The sequence below is a fragment of the Pleurodeles waltl genome, chromosome 12, assembly GCF_031143425.1.
Source record: "Pleurodeles waltl isolate 20211129_DDA chromosome 12, aPleWal1.hap1.20221129, whole genome shotgun sequence".
Classification (NCBI taxonomy): Eukaryota; Metazoa; Chordata; class Amphibia; order Caudata; family Salamandridae; genus Pleurodeles; species Pleurodeles waltl.
This window is the reverse complement of record NC_090451.1, coordinates 97,121,318-97,140,665: the sequence shown is the minus strand read 5'-3', so window position 1 is coordinate 97,140,665 and position 19,348 is coordinate 97,121,318. Positions and strand designations below refer to the sequence as shown.

Here is a 19,348-nt window from a genome sequence, read left to right as displayed (position 1 = left end):
TGATTATTACACCTCCCTACTAATTGCTGGTTGAGAGACACTTGTATTAACTTCTTGATAAATATATGTGGCCCTTATTATTCAGGAGATACATATAGTCACATAAGGTCCTGATGAAGCATCACTGGATCCGTTTGGACCACCAGGATGCGAAACATGTTGACCCATGAGGTGGTAGTCTTTGGAGAATTGCCAGACTCCTCTCACTGATATGTTCTACATTACAAGAGTGATTGATCTTAACTTCTTTATTCACTCTTTTGATTCTAATTTTTAACCTTGGCCCTGACCGTTCATTGGGTCCAATAAAATCCACAGTCCCAGTGGCAGTTTTGAGAGTCAATTTTAACTACTTACCTGCTTTTGATCTCCGTTGATTCTTTAGTCACCTTTGGGGTCACGGCACCACCACATATTAAGATCTCCGGCAAAGAGCCCACCCGTCAGGGGTGGTGCCCGTCAGACATTGCAGCGCCAGTCTGACGAGGAGCAGCGCCTATGATGAAGCATGACACCCTATGGGTGTGTGAGGCCCCTTGCTCCTAGAATTTAGGACCCCGGTCACTATTTATTTTCTGTTTTTGGAACAGTGTATCGCTGATTTTCAATGTTCACTTAAGGAGGATATACACTGGACCATAATCCCTCCTGATCCCTCCCTTATTCTCAGTAATTTTCAGATGTGTCTAGGTCTCGTAGATTTTTCCACATGGCACCATTCCAAGTAGGCCGATTTTGAGAGTTAGACAAGTTCTCATGGCCCAAATGTAAAATCAAAACCCAAAATAATCAAATGTCCTCTTGCTTGTCATTGGGATAAGATCTTTTAGTGTGTGAATGTAGAGCTGAAAGACTGTTACCCACTTCAGTTGGGGTGGGGGCATAATCATGCCCATACTGGTTGGTAGCCACCACCCCACTATTTTTGTTTTGTTTTTAATTCCCTGGCATCTAGTATGCTTTCTGCCCCCCCCACCAGCCATACCCCCACCCTCTTTAAAAAAAAAAAAATGTTCCCTGGTCTCTGGTGGGCCTTCTGCCCCCCTTGTGGCAGATCGGCCAAATTAAAATAGGCCGATCTGCCCCCAAGAGGGGGGCAGAAAAGGCCTAAAATGAATTTTGCCTCCCAGCGGAGCGACCCTTGCCTAAGTGGTCGCTCCCCTTGCGTGAAATTGAAGTGAAAAAAAAATTCCTTTGTGTCTAGTGGTTTCTGCCTCCTCCCCCCCTCCCCCGGGGCAGATTGGCCTAATAAAAATAGGCAGATCTGCCCCCAAGGGGTCAGAAATGGCCTAAAATCAATTTGCCCCCCAGGGGAGCGACTCCTGCCTAATGGATCGCTCCCCACATCTAAAAAAAATAAAAAATTATCCCTGGTGCCTAGTGGCTTCTGCCACCTGGGATCAGCCTAATTAAAATAGGCCGATCTGCCCTTGCCCAAGGGGCTGCTCCCCTCATGGATTTACATATTGCACGATCCCTGGTGTCTAGTGGGTGCTCAGAAAGACATCAAAGGAAAAGAAAAGCCTTTCCTTTCCTTTGATGCATCTCTGCTGTTCCCCACCCAAGCATTTCTCTTCCGATCGTGCTGAAAGCTGAGGTTCCAGTGCGATGAGAGCGGCCTCTGATGAGGTCAGTGCGCGATCGCGCGCTGACGTCATCAGATGTCACGGTGGTGGGGGTGTAAGGGGAAGCTATTCCCCTTCCATCCCTGCCCAGGGGAGGAGGGTGGGAGGCCCACGGGGGGAGTGCTAGTGCTTTCCTCGTGGATCGGGTCCAGGACATAACGGTTACGTCCTCTGCCCCCAAGCGGTGCAGCCAAGGACGTAACCGTGACATCCTTGGCACCAAAAGGGTTAAAGGAGTGAGTCTTCAAGTCGTTCCAAAACTGAGGCAGCACTGAGAAGGTCATGATGGTTTCATGTGAAATCAAATTGAAGTTGTATTTTGAATTTACTCAGTGGACCTGCAGCTCCCATACTGGCATTGTGAAGTCTATCACAGTATTAAGAGATAGTGCACATTATGTTTCCTTGAGTACATAGCTGACCTGATTCTATGTAGGGATATGTCAAATGGCACAATCTCCTGTGAGTTTTTTCACAAGTACATACCCTGCATAATATAGTCACTTGAGATATTGTGGAAGACTGGTTTGCAATCGATGTCTGCCGGTGAGACATTTTGCTTGTGCTAACCTCTACTGGGAAACTATTGCTGAAAATAACTCAAATGTGTTTTTTGAAGAAACAAAAAATCAAAACGTAGTGTGTTACAACTTGTATTTTTGGGAGGTTGCTGAGTGATATAACATCATGGCTGTCCATCTGTTGATTTCATGCAAATTTGTTTATTTTAAGTAGAGCCTGATTGTGTAAATAAATGGTAACAATCCAAAGGCTTTGGGCAATAAACCTAATGACAACTTATTAAAAGACACGATTTTAGATCAGAGAAGAATGAACATAGCAAATACATACTGACCATGCTTATTACTCCAATGAACTTTTAAATCATAAATAATATGTGGTGTACCATGTTCAATTACTTTAGAATTACATTTCCTTATAAGAGAAAATGCGCTATTGACAGCTAACACAAACAGTTTCTTAAGTCCATCCTGCTAATTTAGTTTGCAGGCCTAAGCACTTGTACAAATCACAACATCCACTAGTACTGAGTTACACGTTGTTGTATTCTCGATTTACGTTGTTTACAGGATGGGTCACACACACACACACACACACACACACACACACACACACCATGTTGTTTGCATGGTCACTTCGCATCATTTGGTTTTATAAAAACAATCTCTAATCTCATTTTTCTCATGTGAAAGATTTTATGCGTTTGGTATTAGATCTGGTTCCACAATGAAGAAATTGAAAGACATCAATAACCATAACCTCTGAGCTCCTGCAACATCTTTGATATCTCTTCACGCTCTGAGTGCCTCTTTGAATATCCTTGCAGGTGAGGTACTATGCATCTGATGGCAAGAAAGGCTTTTTATCAGGACTACTCAACAACATCCAACAGGAGCTAGCTAAAAATAAAGACATGAAAGAAAGTATAAAGAAATTCCGAGAAGAAGCCAAAAGGTTGGAAGAATCTGATGCACTGCAGCAAGCAAGGAAAAAATATGTAAGGTTCCTATTATTTTTCTGTTGCATCTCTGTTTTGTATGGGGTAGAAGCAGTCCAATTCTGTGAAAATATCTGCTGAAATCTGCAAAGCAATAAGTCAAGGAATATAGAAAAAATGTGTGATAAGGTTGCTAACTACAGATTATCAACAATTGTGTGTCATAAGTTCACGTAGGTATTAACTTTCAAATTTTGTTTTTTTACTCTGTGACTATTCCCATGAGTGCCCCTCTTTTTGTTTCCTACCCCAAAGCCTTACTTCCTCATGTTTACACTTCCTTCTTCCCCTTTAATCCCATGAAAACTATTTTCACTACTCCCTCACTGTGCATGCAGACCCGTTCTATTGCCTTTTCATGTCCTTGCTCCGTACCTTGTATTAAGCTTCCTTGTGTGCTCCTTTTATGCTCCTAATCCCACTCTTACTTCTCACTTTAGTATCTCTCATTACTATTTTATTTTACTCCTTCCCCTAAAGTCTTCCTTTATTCTTTTTTCCGGTCCAGTTAGGACCTGGCTTGGCAGTTCGGTCTGGACTGTTCCCATGAGGAACAGGGTCAAGACTGATTTGCATATGGCTGGGTCCAAACTGGGGTGGCATGGTGAGCAAAAGAACGATGGATTAAACCCAGATCTATGACTGGGGGTGAGTGTTTGACAATGTTCAGCATTCCGTCCATCACTTGTTGTTTTTGCTTTGTCGCCCTAAGTGGGAAGGGTATGCCCAGACGTGGGTCCCATGCTTCCCATGCCACTGGATTCAAGCTAGCCTGGCTGATGAGGGGTGAAACCCCGAAACCGGTCCCAGGATGCTTGTTTCCGGTCCAGTGAGGACCTGGCTTGGCAGTTCGGTCTGGACTGTTCCCATGAGGAACAGGGTCAGGACTGATTTGCATATGGCTGGGTCCAAACTGGGGTGGCATGGTGAGCAAAAGAAGGATGGATTAAACCCAGATCTATGACTGGGGGTGAGTGTTTGACAATGTTCAGCATTCCGTCCATCACTTGTTGTTTTTGCTTTGTCGCCATAAGTGGGAAGGGTATGCCCAGACGTGGGTCCCGTGCTTCCCATGCCACTGGATTCAGGCTAGCCTGGCTGATGAGGGGTGAAACCCCGAAACCGGTCCCAGGATGCTTGTTTCCGGTCCAGTGAGGACCTGGCTTGGCAGTTCGGTCTGGACTGTTCCCATGAGGAACAGGGTCAAGACTGATTTGCATATGGCTGGGTCCAAACTGGGGTGGCATGGTGAGCAAAAGAGCGATGGATTAAACCCAGATCTATGACTGGGGGTGATGTTTGACAATGTTCAGCATTCCGTCCATCACTTGTTGTTTTTCCTTTATTCTTGCCTTCTACCTTTTTATTATCATTTTACATTCTCTGCTGTACTTGACTCCTCTTTTTCCTATTTTCTGTTCCTATTGAACTCTTCCAGTTTTCCCTCTTTTGGCACACACGTCTTTATTCTTGTTTTTTTAAGTTTGGGTGCTGTCCTTTAACAACTATTTTTCCATTCAAATACTCCATTTGATACTGCTCCGGTGATATTTTGGGATTATTTTGCATTAATTTGGGTATTGGTCCATTAAAGTGTTTCCTGAAAACTGAATTAGCCCGACTTTAACCAGGTTTCTTTAACAGCATTTATGCTTTGTACACTGCTGTTCAACTTGGTTACTTACATGGCTGTTTAAACCATCTCAGATGCAAACAACTGCAGTTGCTGAACGTACATTATTTAAACAATGATTTAGCAGTGTGTTTTTTAACATGATGGTGTATAGATGGTAATCTTTGCCACCTGTGAAGAAAAACATTAACGTGTGAAACAATTCAGGTGAGTTTAGATGGTGTAAAAATTGATCTGTAGTATCTACACCCCACACCTACCCAGGAAAAGGTAATACATTATCCTGCACAGGTGCATGCTAGTGATTGATAATGTCTAAAATACACAGTAAATCACTATTTCTAGAAGAATTTATCAAAGACAATCAGCTATTTCAGAATTTTCAACTAGACAAAAATATTGTCTTTTAGAGAATCCTACAGAAGCTTAATCTGTTCAACTTTGTTTCATTCTCACTGTTTTAAGTGTCCGTGGTAGTTTGCCGAAAGCTCAACAGTGCTTACTAAAGGTGAAAATATTTTAACAAATTCCCATAAGATTAGTACGTAATAAAACTGAAACATTCCCTAAACCAGGAAATGTGAAGTCACAGGTCACGTACCAGCCTCACTTAAAGTCCTGTTGAAAATCCTCATTTTGATGTACATTTTCCTAAAGCCATAAACACGATTTGGGTTCCGTCTTTGATTTGTTATAACAGACTCTGATACTTCCCATGCTACCCCTGTTGAACACCATGATTGCTGAGACATACATATATGTTTGTAATATAATCTTTTATATCTTTTTCAGAAAAATATTGAGTCTGAAACAGTGAGGACGTCAGAAGTATTTAAGAAGAAGTTTGGTGAAATAACGGACACAGTGAAAGAGGTACATTTTATTCCTGCTCTATTATTGGTCATAGGTGTTCGCACTGATGCAGCAGACCCGTGCATTATTTATATTTATTATGTCACAATGTGACTCGTCTTTGTTTTTTCCTTTCTGTAATGTATTTCATGTTGGTGTATTTTCTTTTTGAAGTTGTCCATCAGAGGGAAGATGGAAAGTGTCCCTATTGGACAGACGTGGTGCTCAGGATTCAGCGTCTTTGGGAGTTACAATATAATATGGGGGACTAACAGAGGCTGGATTCAAAGAAACAGTAGCCTAATGGGGTGAATGGAAGTCAAGCTTACCATAAACTAAACACTTTTGTATAACACTCATATTATGTTGTTGTCCATTCTCTTGTACTGTGCTTGGATGACATGTCCTGCCTTGTCCAAGACCTTGAAAACTTGATTGTTACTCATTGTGAGTTTGATGCCTTCCTTTGAGAGACTTATTTAAAGCCTGTTTCATGTACCTATTTTACTCCAATTAACTACGTGCTGCCCCATCCTTCTTTAAGCCCTGTAATCTTCCGCCTAATTAGTCCAGGTGGGTTAATTTGACTCCGCTCATATTACCTTGAGATTGACAAGAGAGACGTGTTCACCTTTGAAGGCCATGAAGAGCTCCTTTATTCCCTGAGGCTCCAGCAGCAACTCCCTTCCTACCTTTAACTTGATTGTCTTTCTTAATCAACCATAAGAATTCTCCCTTACTGCTGTCATCTACACCCAATTGGTACAGGTTGGACAACGCATTGTGGGTCAATAGGGTATTGGCTTGAAGACCATCCGGTTTGTTGGCTTTAGACCATTCTACCCCCATCTTCAAAGCAAACATGAAGGGCCAAGCCAGATAGGCTATTTTGTCACCACTGCCTTGACCTGTTTTATTGAGGGATGTCAGGCCCATGAGCAAGTCCCAGACATGACATGGGTCATTTCTTACTTATACATTGCCTCTTTGTAGACATTGGGGCTTTGGAGTAGCATCTATTGGGTCACACTAGTTTAGGAAGCATAAGAATTGTAGGATGAGGTGTCCGAGGACTACTTTTGGAAATTGAGATTACTTAACTGGGTTGTAATAAGAAGATGGAAGAAAAGGAGATAACCCTGCAAAACATCTATAGGTTTTAGAGCTCTGGATACAATGGACAATAGGTCTAACTGTTAAGTCTTGGTCATGTTTCTCTTCTCTTTCACCATGTCCTCAATCAAGTCTTTATTACATTGTTTTAAACCTGTTCTTTAAATAATTCCTGTGAATCTTTAATACTGTACAGTCAAGATTTGTAGAGTCTTTTAGATGTCTCTATATACCAATCAAGATAAGCTCTCTGTTGATCTTTTGGACCTGCTTTCCTTGCTTCCAATGTTCCCCTCAAGTGCACTGTTTTATCCAAATCAAGCTTTTCCTCAGTTGGAAATCATTCGGAGTGGCCTGTCTTTGTGCATCAGTGCCATCCTCCAAACCTCAATTTGTAACAGATGCTTGCACAACAAGAACACAGAATGGACTAGGGTGATATAGTGATTAAATTATGTTTTCATGATGCTTCTCACTAAAGAGCAGTACACAAGGTATCACTCTAGACTTGAGGCACCTACACAAAAGAAAAGGACAAATCTGGTATATAGGGGGTTAGGCAAAAATATCATCTGTTGGTTCATGATTTCACCAAGGCCACTTACCTTTAATGATCGCAATATGTGATAACCTTCGGGCTCCTGAACTTGGTGCTCAGACCCGGTAAAAGGGTTATGCCTCAACTCATGCCTGACACCCACAGTTTCACAGCTCACAATGTATATCCTACACATGTGTCTAATGCTCACACCATGTATCATTCATACTACCATGCTCTTAAGTCATACTTGACTCATTGTACCCTAGGACACCTGGAACTCAAAACCTGAGATCTACCTCTTTGAATGTAGAGCTTTAAAAAGTATACTGGCAACCGCAGTCTCCTGTGGTTTACTACATTAGCGCAGATAGTGGGCCCGCAGACCCAGCTAAGTCTCTCCAGAAAAGACTTACCAGGGACTTTGAGCAGGTCCTTACTTTTTCAAGTTGGGTGCACTTGGTTGTTCAGAGGAGAGTCATCTGCTCTGCAGAGCTCAAAAGCACCTTTGTCTGGTCCTCCACGATTCCAGCACGATGTTCTGGTTAGAACAAAACACTCTTTTCAAAGCTTTTCAGGTAAACCATGGTGCACATTTATTTTACTGATGCGCAGTGGCGTGTTAACCAACGTGGAGATTCCCTTCACCTAACAAACTCCTGAGGGTGAAAAACAGCCAGTCTTTATTCAGATTTGCAGAGATCGTCCGGTTCCTCATAAATTGAGAATGGCTTAATTCTAACATTATTTCCTGCATTTGCAGACAGCTTCAGCTTACTTAATGCATGATAATTAGTAAGATGCTTAACTTTTGTTGTGTACAGTGTCTCTCTCGCTTCCCCCCCCCCCGTTAAGGGCACTGTTGTATTTTAACTTCCACAGAAACCCACTTTGGATCCTCATAAATACAGATTTATCCTCCCTCAGTCATCTTCCACTAAGGAAATTACAATTTCTAGAAGACAGTTCTTTGTTACTTGAATTCCCAGTTAAATGTCATCCTCTTTGCGACGCCCATCATCATTTTAGTGGTTCTGGACGATCTCTGTTTGACAGTTAATCGGGACGCACCAGAGCCATGAGTATTAGAAAAATGGCTCGTGACTGGTTTGAAACGCTTCACCCGACGAACTGTTTTTTTTTGTGTATGCTAAAGACCCCCAGCTCCTTACATGGATGTGGACTGTCAAGATCTTCAAGTCTGACCATACCCTGAAGAGCTGTGGAGCTGTATGCCTGTTTGTAACATTTGAAGAGTTTAAAGTTTATTACATACACATCAGATTTTTTTCAATTTAATACATGAAATGCAGGTAAGTGAGGAAAAACGAGCAGTAATTCCCTCCCTCTATTTCCCACTTATACTGTCTAAAGTTTATACATTAACTCTGAGAATTCAAAATTGATCTGTATGAACTTCAGACACATTGAAATAAGAAAAGGAACTCGTCGTGATACGGTCTTCATGTATTCAGCACATGAGCACATTTTGAGGATTGAGCTGGCTTAAGTCTAATTCATGTAAGATGGGGAGATATTGGTGGCTTGTCATGTGGACGTTTAGCCTCATGTGGTAAGAATGTATGTGTTTGGTCTTATGATCTGCAAGTTGCCTTATTCCTCTTCAGACACCAGCTCTATAGTTCCTCGGGTGACAGTTGTATCCTCTTCATGCTTCCTTCATCTTAAACTAGTGACATTGATGGTCTAACTCGGACGGTGTTGCACTTCAGTGATAGCTCTATCGAGCTTTGCCATTGATGAAGCCACAGCACACTGTCCTGGACCTCCCAAGAGGCTACTGGGCTCGATCTACAGCAGGGATACTCAAAGCATAGCTTGCGGGCCTCTTTCACTCTTCCTGGCCTTTATATGAGGCCCCATGGTGAACATCGGCCCTGGGCTCCTGTTTAGGTGACAGACCACGAACATCCAGAAAGCCTTTAAACTTGCAAGCATTCACTTATACATCAACTAAAGAACCAGTAAAGAAGCGAAGAAGGTGGCTTTCCACATCTAGGTGGTCATTATGACCCTGGCGGTATTACGACCGCCAGAGCCAAAACGACGGGAGCACCGCCAACAGGCTGGCAGTGCCTCCCGGCGTATTTTGACCGCGGCGGTAACGCCGCGGTTGCACCGCCGGGGCCGGCGGTTTACCGCCACAATGGCCCCGGCGGACCGCCACAATGGCCCCGGCGGATGTAATCCGCCAGGGCAGCACTGCTTGCAACGCTGCCGTGGGGAATAAGACCCCCTTACTGCCAGCCTGTTTCTGGCAGTTTGCACCGCCAGGAAGAGGCTGGCGGTAAGGGGTGTCCTGGGGCCCCCTAACAGGGCCCCGGCCAGCTTTTCACTGTCTGCATCGCAGACAGTGAAAAGCGCGACCGGTGCAACTGCACCCGTCGCACGGCCGCAACACGGCCAGCTCCATTAGGAGCCGGCTCCTATGTTGCGGCCTCATTCCCGCTGGGCTGGCGGACGCAAACTTGGTTTGCGCCCGCCGGCCCAGCGGGAATGTCATAATGGGGGCCGCCTGAGTGCGGGCGCATTGGCGGCCGCATGGCGGTTACCGCCTGGCGGACGGCAGTAGCCGCCCGCCAAGGTCGTAATGACCCCCCCTAATCTTTTGAGCACCTTTATTTTTAAATACATCTTACAATAAACATAAAAATATGAGAAACTCTCTTCAAAATTCAAAAGTTTTTGTCATTAAGATGCACGTTTCACTTTAGCACATCAGATTGCACCACTTAATTGAAAGGCATTTTCTAGAAGTGGTAATGTTTTCACTCAAACCGAGAAGCCTTCCTGACAACTATGCCCTTAGTGACCCAAGAGGCAGGTCATTTGTCGGATACCCCCTGTGTGTGGCTGTGGCCTAGGCTGTTGTTATAGTAGAACACCATTACTGTTTAATCAACAAACACAAGAACATTTACATATTGAACTCCTATTTCAAGGTTCTGTCCTATGTGGCATAATTCAAAACAGAATAGCTTGCCTGATGCCAAAAAAACATCAAAATTCTCCCAGGTTACTCCTCTTCCGAACAAGTTGCAGTAGCTGCTTTTTGGAATCAGAACAACACTTAGGTGCTGTGCATCACTCAACGGGGTGTGCATGGCATGCCTCCATAAATGCAAGATCAGATGTATTCTTCATCGTCGATTTTGTTCATCCATCCTGTACTTGTTTCCTGCACGTAAAAGGCACCCGAGCTCTGTTTGAGTGAATAGGGAAGCAAACTAACTGCAGAGCAAAGAAAGAGTCATCATTTCATTCTAGTCGATTTACATTTGTGTATTTTTTTATTATGTTTCCTGATTAAGGTATAAAGCCCTTCACTGGTCCATTAACTGAGAATGTTTATACTATCTAGGAAAATGTATCATCTCTGTAAATGACTCGATACAGCATTCCACACGTGAAATCTGAAGATTTATCTTTGCACCTGTCACGAGAACTTTGAGCACTTCTCACAAGTTTGGCCTAATTTATTTAAAATTTGCATGGCATGTGGATTACTTGGCAAGTGTGGTTAAGTTCAAAGTACGGCAGGAAAAGCTGACTTTGTGCTACGATTCTTCCAGGTACTCCTGTTATGGGGGTTGTAAGAAGGTTTGCCTAGGGAGCTAGTAGCTGACAGTGGAGTGCAATTGGTGACCATGAATGAAATTGCAGTCTGAAGAAATGAAGAGCAGCATTCATCAGGATGTTTGATGGAACAACGCATGCATATATCATGCATGCCTTTACAACGCGGTCTATACAGCCACCGCGCCTTTACCACGCATGCCTTTACAATGAATTTCGTTGTGAACACATGTTTAATAAAAGAACAAGAATGGTAAATTCTTGCCCGTCCTGCCCCTACACCTGAAACCATACTCCACCCACCCAAGCCCTTAAAATTGACCCTTCCACCCCTACCCTGAGCCCTAACCCAATCCACGCTACCCTTGCCTGTCAAAAGACCTACCCTGCCCTGTCCTAGAAACGATTCAACCCCCTCACCCCACCCTAAACCCTAAAAACCTACCCTGTCCTAAAACCTACCCCACCCTGTCCTTAAAAACTACCCCAACCCCCCACGCTAAACCCTACCCAGCCCGGTCACAAAAACAACCCGACCCCCCGCCCCAAAGCCTAAAACTTACTTTGCCCTGTCCTAAAAACTACCCCACCCTGAACCCTACAAGCTACCCTGCCTTGTCCCGAAACCTACTGCGCTATGTCCTTAAAAACTACCCTGACCCCCACCCCGCCTATAACCCTAAAACATACCCTGTCCTTAAAACTACCCCACCCTGACCTAAAAACTACCCCGATGCCCTACCCTAAAACATACCCTGCCCTGTGCCAAGAACCACTCCGACCTTTGCCCCCACCCTAAATGCTACCCTGCACTATCTTAAAACCTGCCCTACCCTGTCCTCAAAACTACCCGCCCCCACCCTGAACACTAAATCCTACCCTGCCCTGTCTTTAAAAACTACCCCAACCCCCTGCCTTCTCCCTAAACCCTAAAAGCTACCCTTCTGTGTCTTAATACCCTGTCCTAGAAGCTACCCGAAAACCTACCCTGTCCTATCTTAAAAGCGACCTTGCCCTGTCCTAAAAACTACCCTGACCCCCTGCCCTGAACCCTAAAACCTGCCCTACCCTGTCCTTAAAAACAACATCCCACCCCCGTCCCCAAAACCGTCCCCACTTACCTCACCTTCCTCTGGTCGCCGTCCCGCCCGGACTGCTTTCTCTGCCGTTAGCATGCATATGCGTGGTAAAGGCATGTGTGCTAAATGCATGCACAGTAAACGTATATGCGTGGTAATTGCAGCGTGGTCAATGCATAGCGTTGCATTGACTGCGTGTTAGTGAAGTTTCCCCATTCATCATAATACAGCAGCATTATGCTGCTTCCATGCCATGCCTGTGACAAGGTGGACTCATTGTAGAGGTTTAACAAAGAGTCTAATAATTAGACTGTGAGGTCAAATATGTCTTAAAAGAGGGCAGTCCATTCCACGATAATGCATAAGCCTGGATTACACCTGATGATGGGAAGGACTTCTTCTGAGTTATTAAGAGGACATGCTCTGAGGCAGTCCATTCCACGATAATGCATAAGCCTGGATTACACCTGATGATGGGAAGGACTTCTTCTGAGTTATTAAGAGGACATGCTCTGAGGCAGTCCATTCCACGATAATGCATAAGCCTGGATTACACCTGATGATGGGAAGGACTTCTTCTGAGTTATTAAGAGGACATGCTCTGAGGCAGTCCATTCCACGATAATGCATAAGCCTGGATTACACCTGATGATGGGAAGGACTTCTTCTGAGTTATTAAGAGGACATGCTCTGATGACTAGCTTGTATCGGGCATAGTTGTGGAAAATGGAGATTGTTGGAATGAGGGTGGAGTTAAAATAATAGCATAAAACATTAAAGGATATGATTGTTGACAAAGCCATGAGAGCATGAAAGAGCTTGCATGTGGAGAATCTAATTGTGGTGGAAATGCAAGTGTCAATACTCTGTGATTGAGTTATGGGGGATTGAAATGAGGGGAGTGTGAGGCTGGTTGACTTTGGTCAACCAGATTTGTAGAATTTATATAGAGCTTCATGCCCAAGACGAAGTCGCAAATGGTCAGATATTCCTGAGGTTCCACGAAGGCCTGCATGAAAGGGAGCAGGGTTGTGGTCTGACATACACTAGAAAGGTTGCCTGTGGTGAGTAAAGATTGGAGACGTCCTCCAATTGTGCATTAATGAACATGCAGCTGTTCTTTAGTGGAGAAGTTGCCAAAATGAGTCGTCATAAATGCAGTTCCACTTTTGAGCACTATTCTTTTTGTCAGTGATTAGTATCATGGAATTATGTGACTGGGAATAGATTTTTAAGGCTTTAAGAAACATAAGGTGTTTGCTTATTATTCTTATTTTTGTAAGAATATGTTTCCTGAAGATGGCTGAGAAAGAGCTTCTACTAGTCTGAGCCCTTTGAAAGATGATGATCAAGTGTTGGGTGAACTTGGAAAATAGCCACCCAGTTAGTCCATGAGTGCAGAGTTTCCTCTAAAGGAAAAATTGCAATATCTTATGGATAGATCAATGTGTGATGTGCTTTGCTTTCATTTGGTATGTCTTGCCATGTTAATCTTCTGTAGAGACCGGAGAGCTGGTTTAGGGTTCCTTAAGGCTTTTCCCAAGCATCAATATTAGAGTCCTGATGGGCTGTTAAAATATCTCCAGCCCTACCTGTGACTAGTACAATGACTAGTGACCTGAAGCATCATTTACATATTGTCACCTGTGGAAAAACTCCAATATGCTATCTCATGATTGTATTCTTGCCTTTTGTCTTTCTAGAGTTTGGATGAAGTAACTAAGAGTGACATCGGCAGGAAAATTAAAGAAGGTGTTGAAGAAGCGGCAAAAACCGCTAAGCATTCAGCAGAGACCGTGACCAAAGGAGGAGAAAAACTAGGAAAGACTGCCGCCTTTAAGGCCATCTCCCAGGTACACCCTCTGCCTCCTTTCTGTTCTTCGTGAGTGTTCTGTAGCATCAATCCACATGGTATTTCTTCTCCAAATATAATCTAGGCAATCGTGCTTGTCTTTCATATGCACCAGAGAATCCTTTACCAGTCAAGTATATCATTGTAGCTTCTGTAAAAGAACCCTTTAACAATCCTACATATGTTCTTTATTCTCCTGGAGACCTCTCTTCCACACCTTTATGAAAATGCCCTTTCTAGTTCTCTTCTCTCAGATATTACTATATGAAGCTGTAGGTTGTCTCTTCCTTTTTTATGCCACTGGGTGAGGTCCTGGTATTTATCCTCCAATGCCCAAATCTAATTTTGTGTGAAAGTAGTTTACAGATCTTGTCCTTTGTTGGCTGCAGTTTGAGGCAGTTGTATGCGTGCCTCAACATTTAGACATGTGCAAGAGGAAAGATGCAAGCCTGTTTTGTTGAAGGCCTCCGAGCAGCAAAGTTTATGCCCAGTTCCTCAAACTTAATTTTGGGAGTTATTAATCAAAGTGAAGAAAGAACATAGTCTAAAACCCGGTGAGTACACAGATGTCTTTGACTTCTTCGTAGATGGTGTATCCTACAAAAAAGCCCTTTGCCTAGGAAACGCATTGCTCAGTCATCCCCATATAAATGACCAGATGCCAGGGTTTTTGAAGAAGTTCACTGTGCATGTTCATGGCTCACCATTCTGGACCACCGTACCGTCGCGCGCCAGACCCAAAGTAGACTCGCTGAGATACTGCAGAGGGTTAAAATCGCCTCTTCCACGCCGCCTGCGTGTTTTCATTGGTTTAATTGTAATGCAGTGTTAATCCTCTATTTGCATATCAGTAAGGTTCAGTCCTGCAATGACTGTTAAGAAGGCCAAGAATGGCTGCTAGCAATTGCCCACAAACCAGGGTTGTGCATGGCTCTAGTGCAACTTTCTGTTTTTAGCTAAATGTTTCTATGATGCCATCCTGAATGAACTGCCTGGACATAGGACAGACCGGCCTTACAGGTGGTTCACAAACTATACTGGTTACCCCCAACTGCATGACTGGGCACCTCTCTGCACTCACTAAAGCCCTTGACCCACCTTAAAGAAATACAATGAATATTTACACAAGTGCTCACATCCAGTTGAAGTTACTGTGGGTGCCCATAGTATATATTCATAGTGCATGTTTCTTGATTTATAATTAAGTACAAATGCTTCTCAGACAGTGGCAGATTTGCCCTTTGTGGGTGGTGGGCCAGTCTGGGGAGTCCGCTGGTACTTTAATTATACAGTAAGTAGTTTCTTCCTGGTGCCAACTCATGCGTCGAAGTTGCGGGTACCTTCCCGGGAAGGCGTGATGAATGTCCACTAGTTAACCAGCACCGTCACTGCTCTTGTCAGATGTGCAGTAGCTGAATATTGTTTACCCCCTTGGATGCAGGGACGTGTAATTAACCCAATACATAGCTCCTTGTGTGTTCTTAAATTCCAGGGCGTAGAGACTGTAAAGAAGGAGATTGATGAAAGCGTCCTGGGACAGACGGGGGCGTATCGCCCCCCAACACGACTGAGGAGAAGAAGTGACTACTCCGGGGACGGAGCAAGAGAAGACAAAGTATTTGAAGCAAATGAGTAGGTGTCCAAAGAATTGAAATGTTACGTTTGTGGCTGGGGCTGTCGTGTGAATGATTCTGAATTTGCATATGAAATGGATTTCTATTTCTAAGATACACTCCCCGGGCCCAGCTGCGGCTCCTCCTGCGCGGCCCCCCGGGCGGAGCACCCCCACAGGAGGAGTCGTTTGCCTCGGGTTTACCCTGCTCATAGATCCGGCCCGGCAGAGACATGTGGCGTGCAGAGCAGTGCACAGACAGTGGCCACCTTGACTTTCCCCCACAATTCAAATGTTCACAGCCCTGTGGTAAGAGTTGAGGTACAAGGCACTTAAAAACAGCAGATTTGCCTGCATTTTGGAGCAACGGAATTTCTTCTTCCAAGTGCTGAAAAAGGCCCAGCCTCAGCCCTCGATTCCTGATTAATCCCACACATTGATTGAAAATAACCAAAGCTCAGCCAGCGAGGGACTGATGCAGCCCGGGGCACGGCCCAGTCTGACAAGGTAGGTTTGTGTCTGGTGGTGCCGTGGCTTGAGAGCTCAGAAGGCGCATAGTCCAGCCCTGCATGCTCCTCCCTGCTGAACAGTGCTGCTTAGCCAGGAAGGCTCCTTGTAAGAGACCCGCCTCCACCAACACTCAAAGCCTGAGGACATCAAACAATGAGAACTGCTTCCTCAAAGGGACTGAATTCACAACTACCTGTGAGCACGGCCTTTAGTCTTACACAGAAACTGCACTTTGTTTTACAACAATAAACCACTTCCTAGGTTTACCATTGAACTTTAAGGTAGTCGACCCCACTTTAGGCTTATCAGTTGTTTAATACTTCCTGCGACCCCGAATTACATTCTTTTACTCGTTGTTCATCCAAATGAGTCAGTTTTTGTCAGCCTGTGTCCCGCGAGGGCTGCCTGATTTCATGATAGAATTAACATTGCGTTGCCTCGTTCGTAAAACGTCACCTGGAAATGTGGTTAATGCTGTTTGTGGCCAGATGTGCAGCTGAAGTCGCTACGTTGACTCTTGGTACCAGATGAAGCACTCTCATGACTCCTCATCTCCTTAGTACGGACAGACTTACACCCACGCCGAAGCCACTCTACAAACAACTGGACATTTACACAACTCTGGGGCGGTTAACAACGAGTAATCCACCTCAATATCCGAGCAAAATATCATGTTGCAAGAGTATTCCCTCAAAATATTGAGGAGCGAAATATCAGGGTGGTATGTTTACATGGTAAGTGTACTTAACTCAATGTAAGTGTACCTTGGTACGTAGATGTGACGTTAAGAGCAGTAAATCTGTACTTACCTTTTCATATTTTGGTCCTCGATATTTTCGCTATGATATTTTGGTAGCACGTCATTTTTTTGTCGAAATTTCAGCTTATAACCGCACAAAGATATGTAAGAATATGTAAAGTATTAATTACTCCTGTAGTACTCGTTTTATCTACTGTTGCACGACCTTGTGCAGTGGCCACAAAACTCACGAAATGGGAGTATTCAGGGAATATGCAAAGAGAATTAGTACAAATTGAAAAGACTGTCATCCTTGCACTTTTACTAATAGGGAGTTGCCTGTTTCACGGCCGATGCACAAAGGCATGCCAAGTACTCCCCGTACTCCCAGATGCTCATGTGACTAAAAACTCTATGTGACATTGACAAATGTGGGATCTTTCACGTGCTTCTGTTCTAATTGGACGATTTTAGGTGTTAAAATCAATTGCGACAGCCAAGCATCTGTGAACAATAGGGCATATCCGATGGCACGGCCTCGTAACTGAAAGCCAGGTTGTTACAAACTCCGATATTGTACCAGTTTTTTTCAGCAGCATATATTCATAAAATTGAGTCTTCTGCCATCTAGTGTGTCAGCGAAGAATCGTGCAATATATTCATTAGATGGAATCTTCTGCCATCTAGTGTGTCAGTGAAGAATTGTTATTTTAAAGAAATCAAGTGATTTCAGGTTTAACAACAAGGTCCTACTCTAGCCACAGGAATTTAGATGATGGCTTTGCTACAGCTTACTAGTCAAATGATTTCTTCGTTGTTGTGTTGGCATGTTCTTTTTTTTATTTTTTTATATTTGCTTTTAAACCCGGACATAACAAGTCCGGAGAAATAATGTAACTCAGGCAATAGCTCTCAATCAGATACAGGATTAATATGTATGTTAGAAAACAGAAGAGAATCTCCCTCATCTCCCAACACCCCCCAACATTTTTATGACACAATCCTTCAATAAGTACTCCTTCCTATAGTGTGTTCCCACGTCCCTCTGATCAGATTCTATACGGGAGCCCCTTAGGTGTGATGATCTTTCAGTGTCTATCCTGTCAGTCCTCTGGTCCTTGGATCTTTCTGACTACATCTACAGTGAGTAGTATGTTATCCAATCCCCCCATATCTTTCGAAATTTCTGCGGGCATCCCCTATTAATGTATGTAGTTTTTTTCCCCCATCATGAATCCGTCCATCCCTTTTCTCCAAGTATTCAGAGTCTTCCGGGTCTGGGATCCCCATTGTCGAGCTATGTCTCGTTTCGCAACCATCAGTCCAAGTCCGCATAGCAGAAGCTTCCTTCTGGGTAAATCTATGTCCTTAGGGATGCCCAAGAGTATGTATTTGGTATCCGGGGAAATCCTCTCGTTCAGTACCCCCGAGAGTTCCCCCAATACCCCATCCCAGAACTCCCTTATCACCGGGCAATCCCATATGACGTGTAGAAAGGAGCCGGTCTCACAACAGCATCTAGCACATTTTGGGTGTCTGGTCTTCCCCATTTTGTATAATCTGTGTGGGTCGTAGTATACTCTGAGTAGTATTTTGAATTGGATCAAGCGAAGTCTTGATCTTATTGCCACCTCCCTTGGGAACTTCAGTACAGCCTCCCAGTCTATTTCTTCCATTTGTCCTATGTCCTTCTTCCATTTGGTACGAAGGTTTATTAGTGTATTTGGCATGTTGTTATTAATGGTTTTGTATACCATCGATGTTGCTCTCTCCATTATTTCATTTGTTAACAGGCGGTTTTCTAGGGGGGAGTATTCCACGATTTCCTGTCCCGCAAGCCCTTCCTTCCCCCACGCATGTCTCAATCTTATATATTGGGAATATTGTGTCTCGTTTAGTGCATATTCTTGTTGTAGAGACTCAAAGGGCATGAGACCGCCATTTAACATCAGGTCTCCAATTTTGGAAATCCCGATCATGTCCCAACCCCTGAAGCCCTTGAGCTTTTTAATTTCCTTTAACCAGTTTCCCTCCCATAACGGGGTCTCCATAGTAGGGCGTCTATACCATCTTATCTTCATATTAGCTCTTTTCCATGCCAACAAGGTCACTCCCGTGGCTGGAGCGAGGTGTCTAGTTTCAGTGCCCTCATATAAAAATTGCTTACAGGATCTCCCTTCCCATTGCAACCTTTCCAGTCGAAAGGTAGGGTGTTGATCTGCAGCATAGATCCAGTCATTAACATTGACTAGATGAGCAGCCCAGTAATATGCCTCGATGTCAGGCAGCAACAGTCCACCCGCGCATTGACAGCATTGTAGCGTAGTTAGAGCAACTCGCTGGTGTTTTCCTTCCCATAGGAAAAGTCTGATATCCCTGTCTATGGCCCTAAATTGGCTGTTGGGGATTTGGTAGTATGTGTTTTGTAAAGCGTATAGGAACTTTGGTAAGGAGATCATTTTTACCATTGCCACTCGGCCCATTAACGTCAGGGGAAGTGATTTCCATCTATCAAAATCACTGCTACATTCTCTCGCTATCCTCCCTACATTAAGTTCAAGGCATCTATTGGCTTCATGAGTTACTTATATTCCTAGATATTTAAATCCGTCCCTCGTTTTTTGTAATTGCATTGGCAGAGGTGGGAGGGATGTCTCTTGTTGTGGTATATATAATACA

At 43.9% G+C, this 19,348-nt stretch overlaps 1 protein-coding gene across 2 annotated transcripts in view; it reads left to right on the top strand.

Moving 5' to 3' along the window:
- TIMM44 (translocase of inner mitochondrial membrane 44) overlaps positions 1 to 19,348 on the top strand; it is a 121,813-nt gene that overhangs the window by 30,216 nt on the left and 72,249 nt on the right. For both annotated transcript variants that reach the window (XM_069216762.1, XM_069216763.1), the window contains exons 3-6: positions 2,974 to 3,144; positions 5,570 to 5,650; positions 13,660 to 13,809; positions 15,301 to 15,440. In XM_069216762.1, coding sequence (XP_069072863.1) covers positions 2,974 to 3,144; positions 5,570 to 5,650; positions 13,660 to 13,809; positions 15,301 to 15,440 — 542 coding nt within the window. The remainder of the gene's footprint in view (positions 1 to 2,973; positions 3,145 to 5,569; positions 5,651 to 13,659; positions 13,810 to 15,300; positions 15,441 to 19,348) is intronic.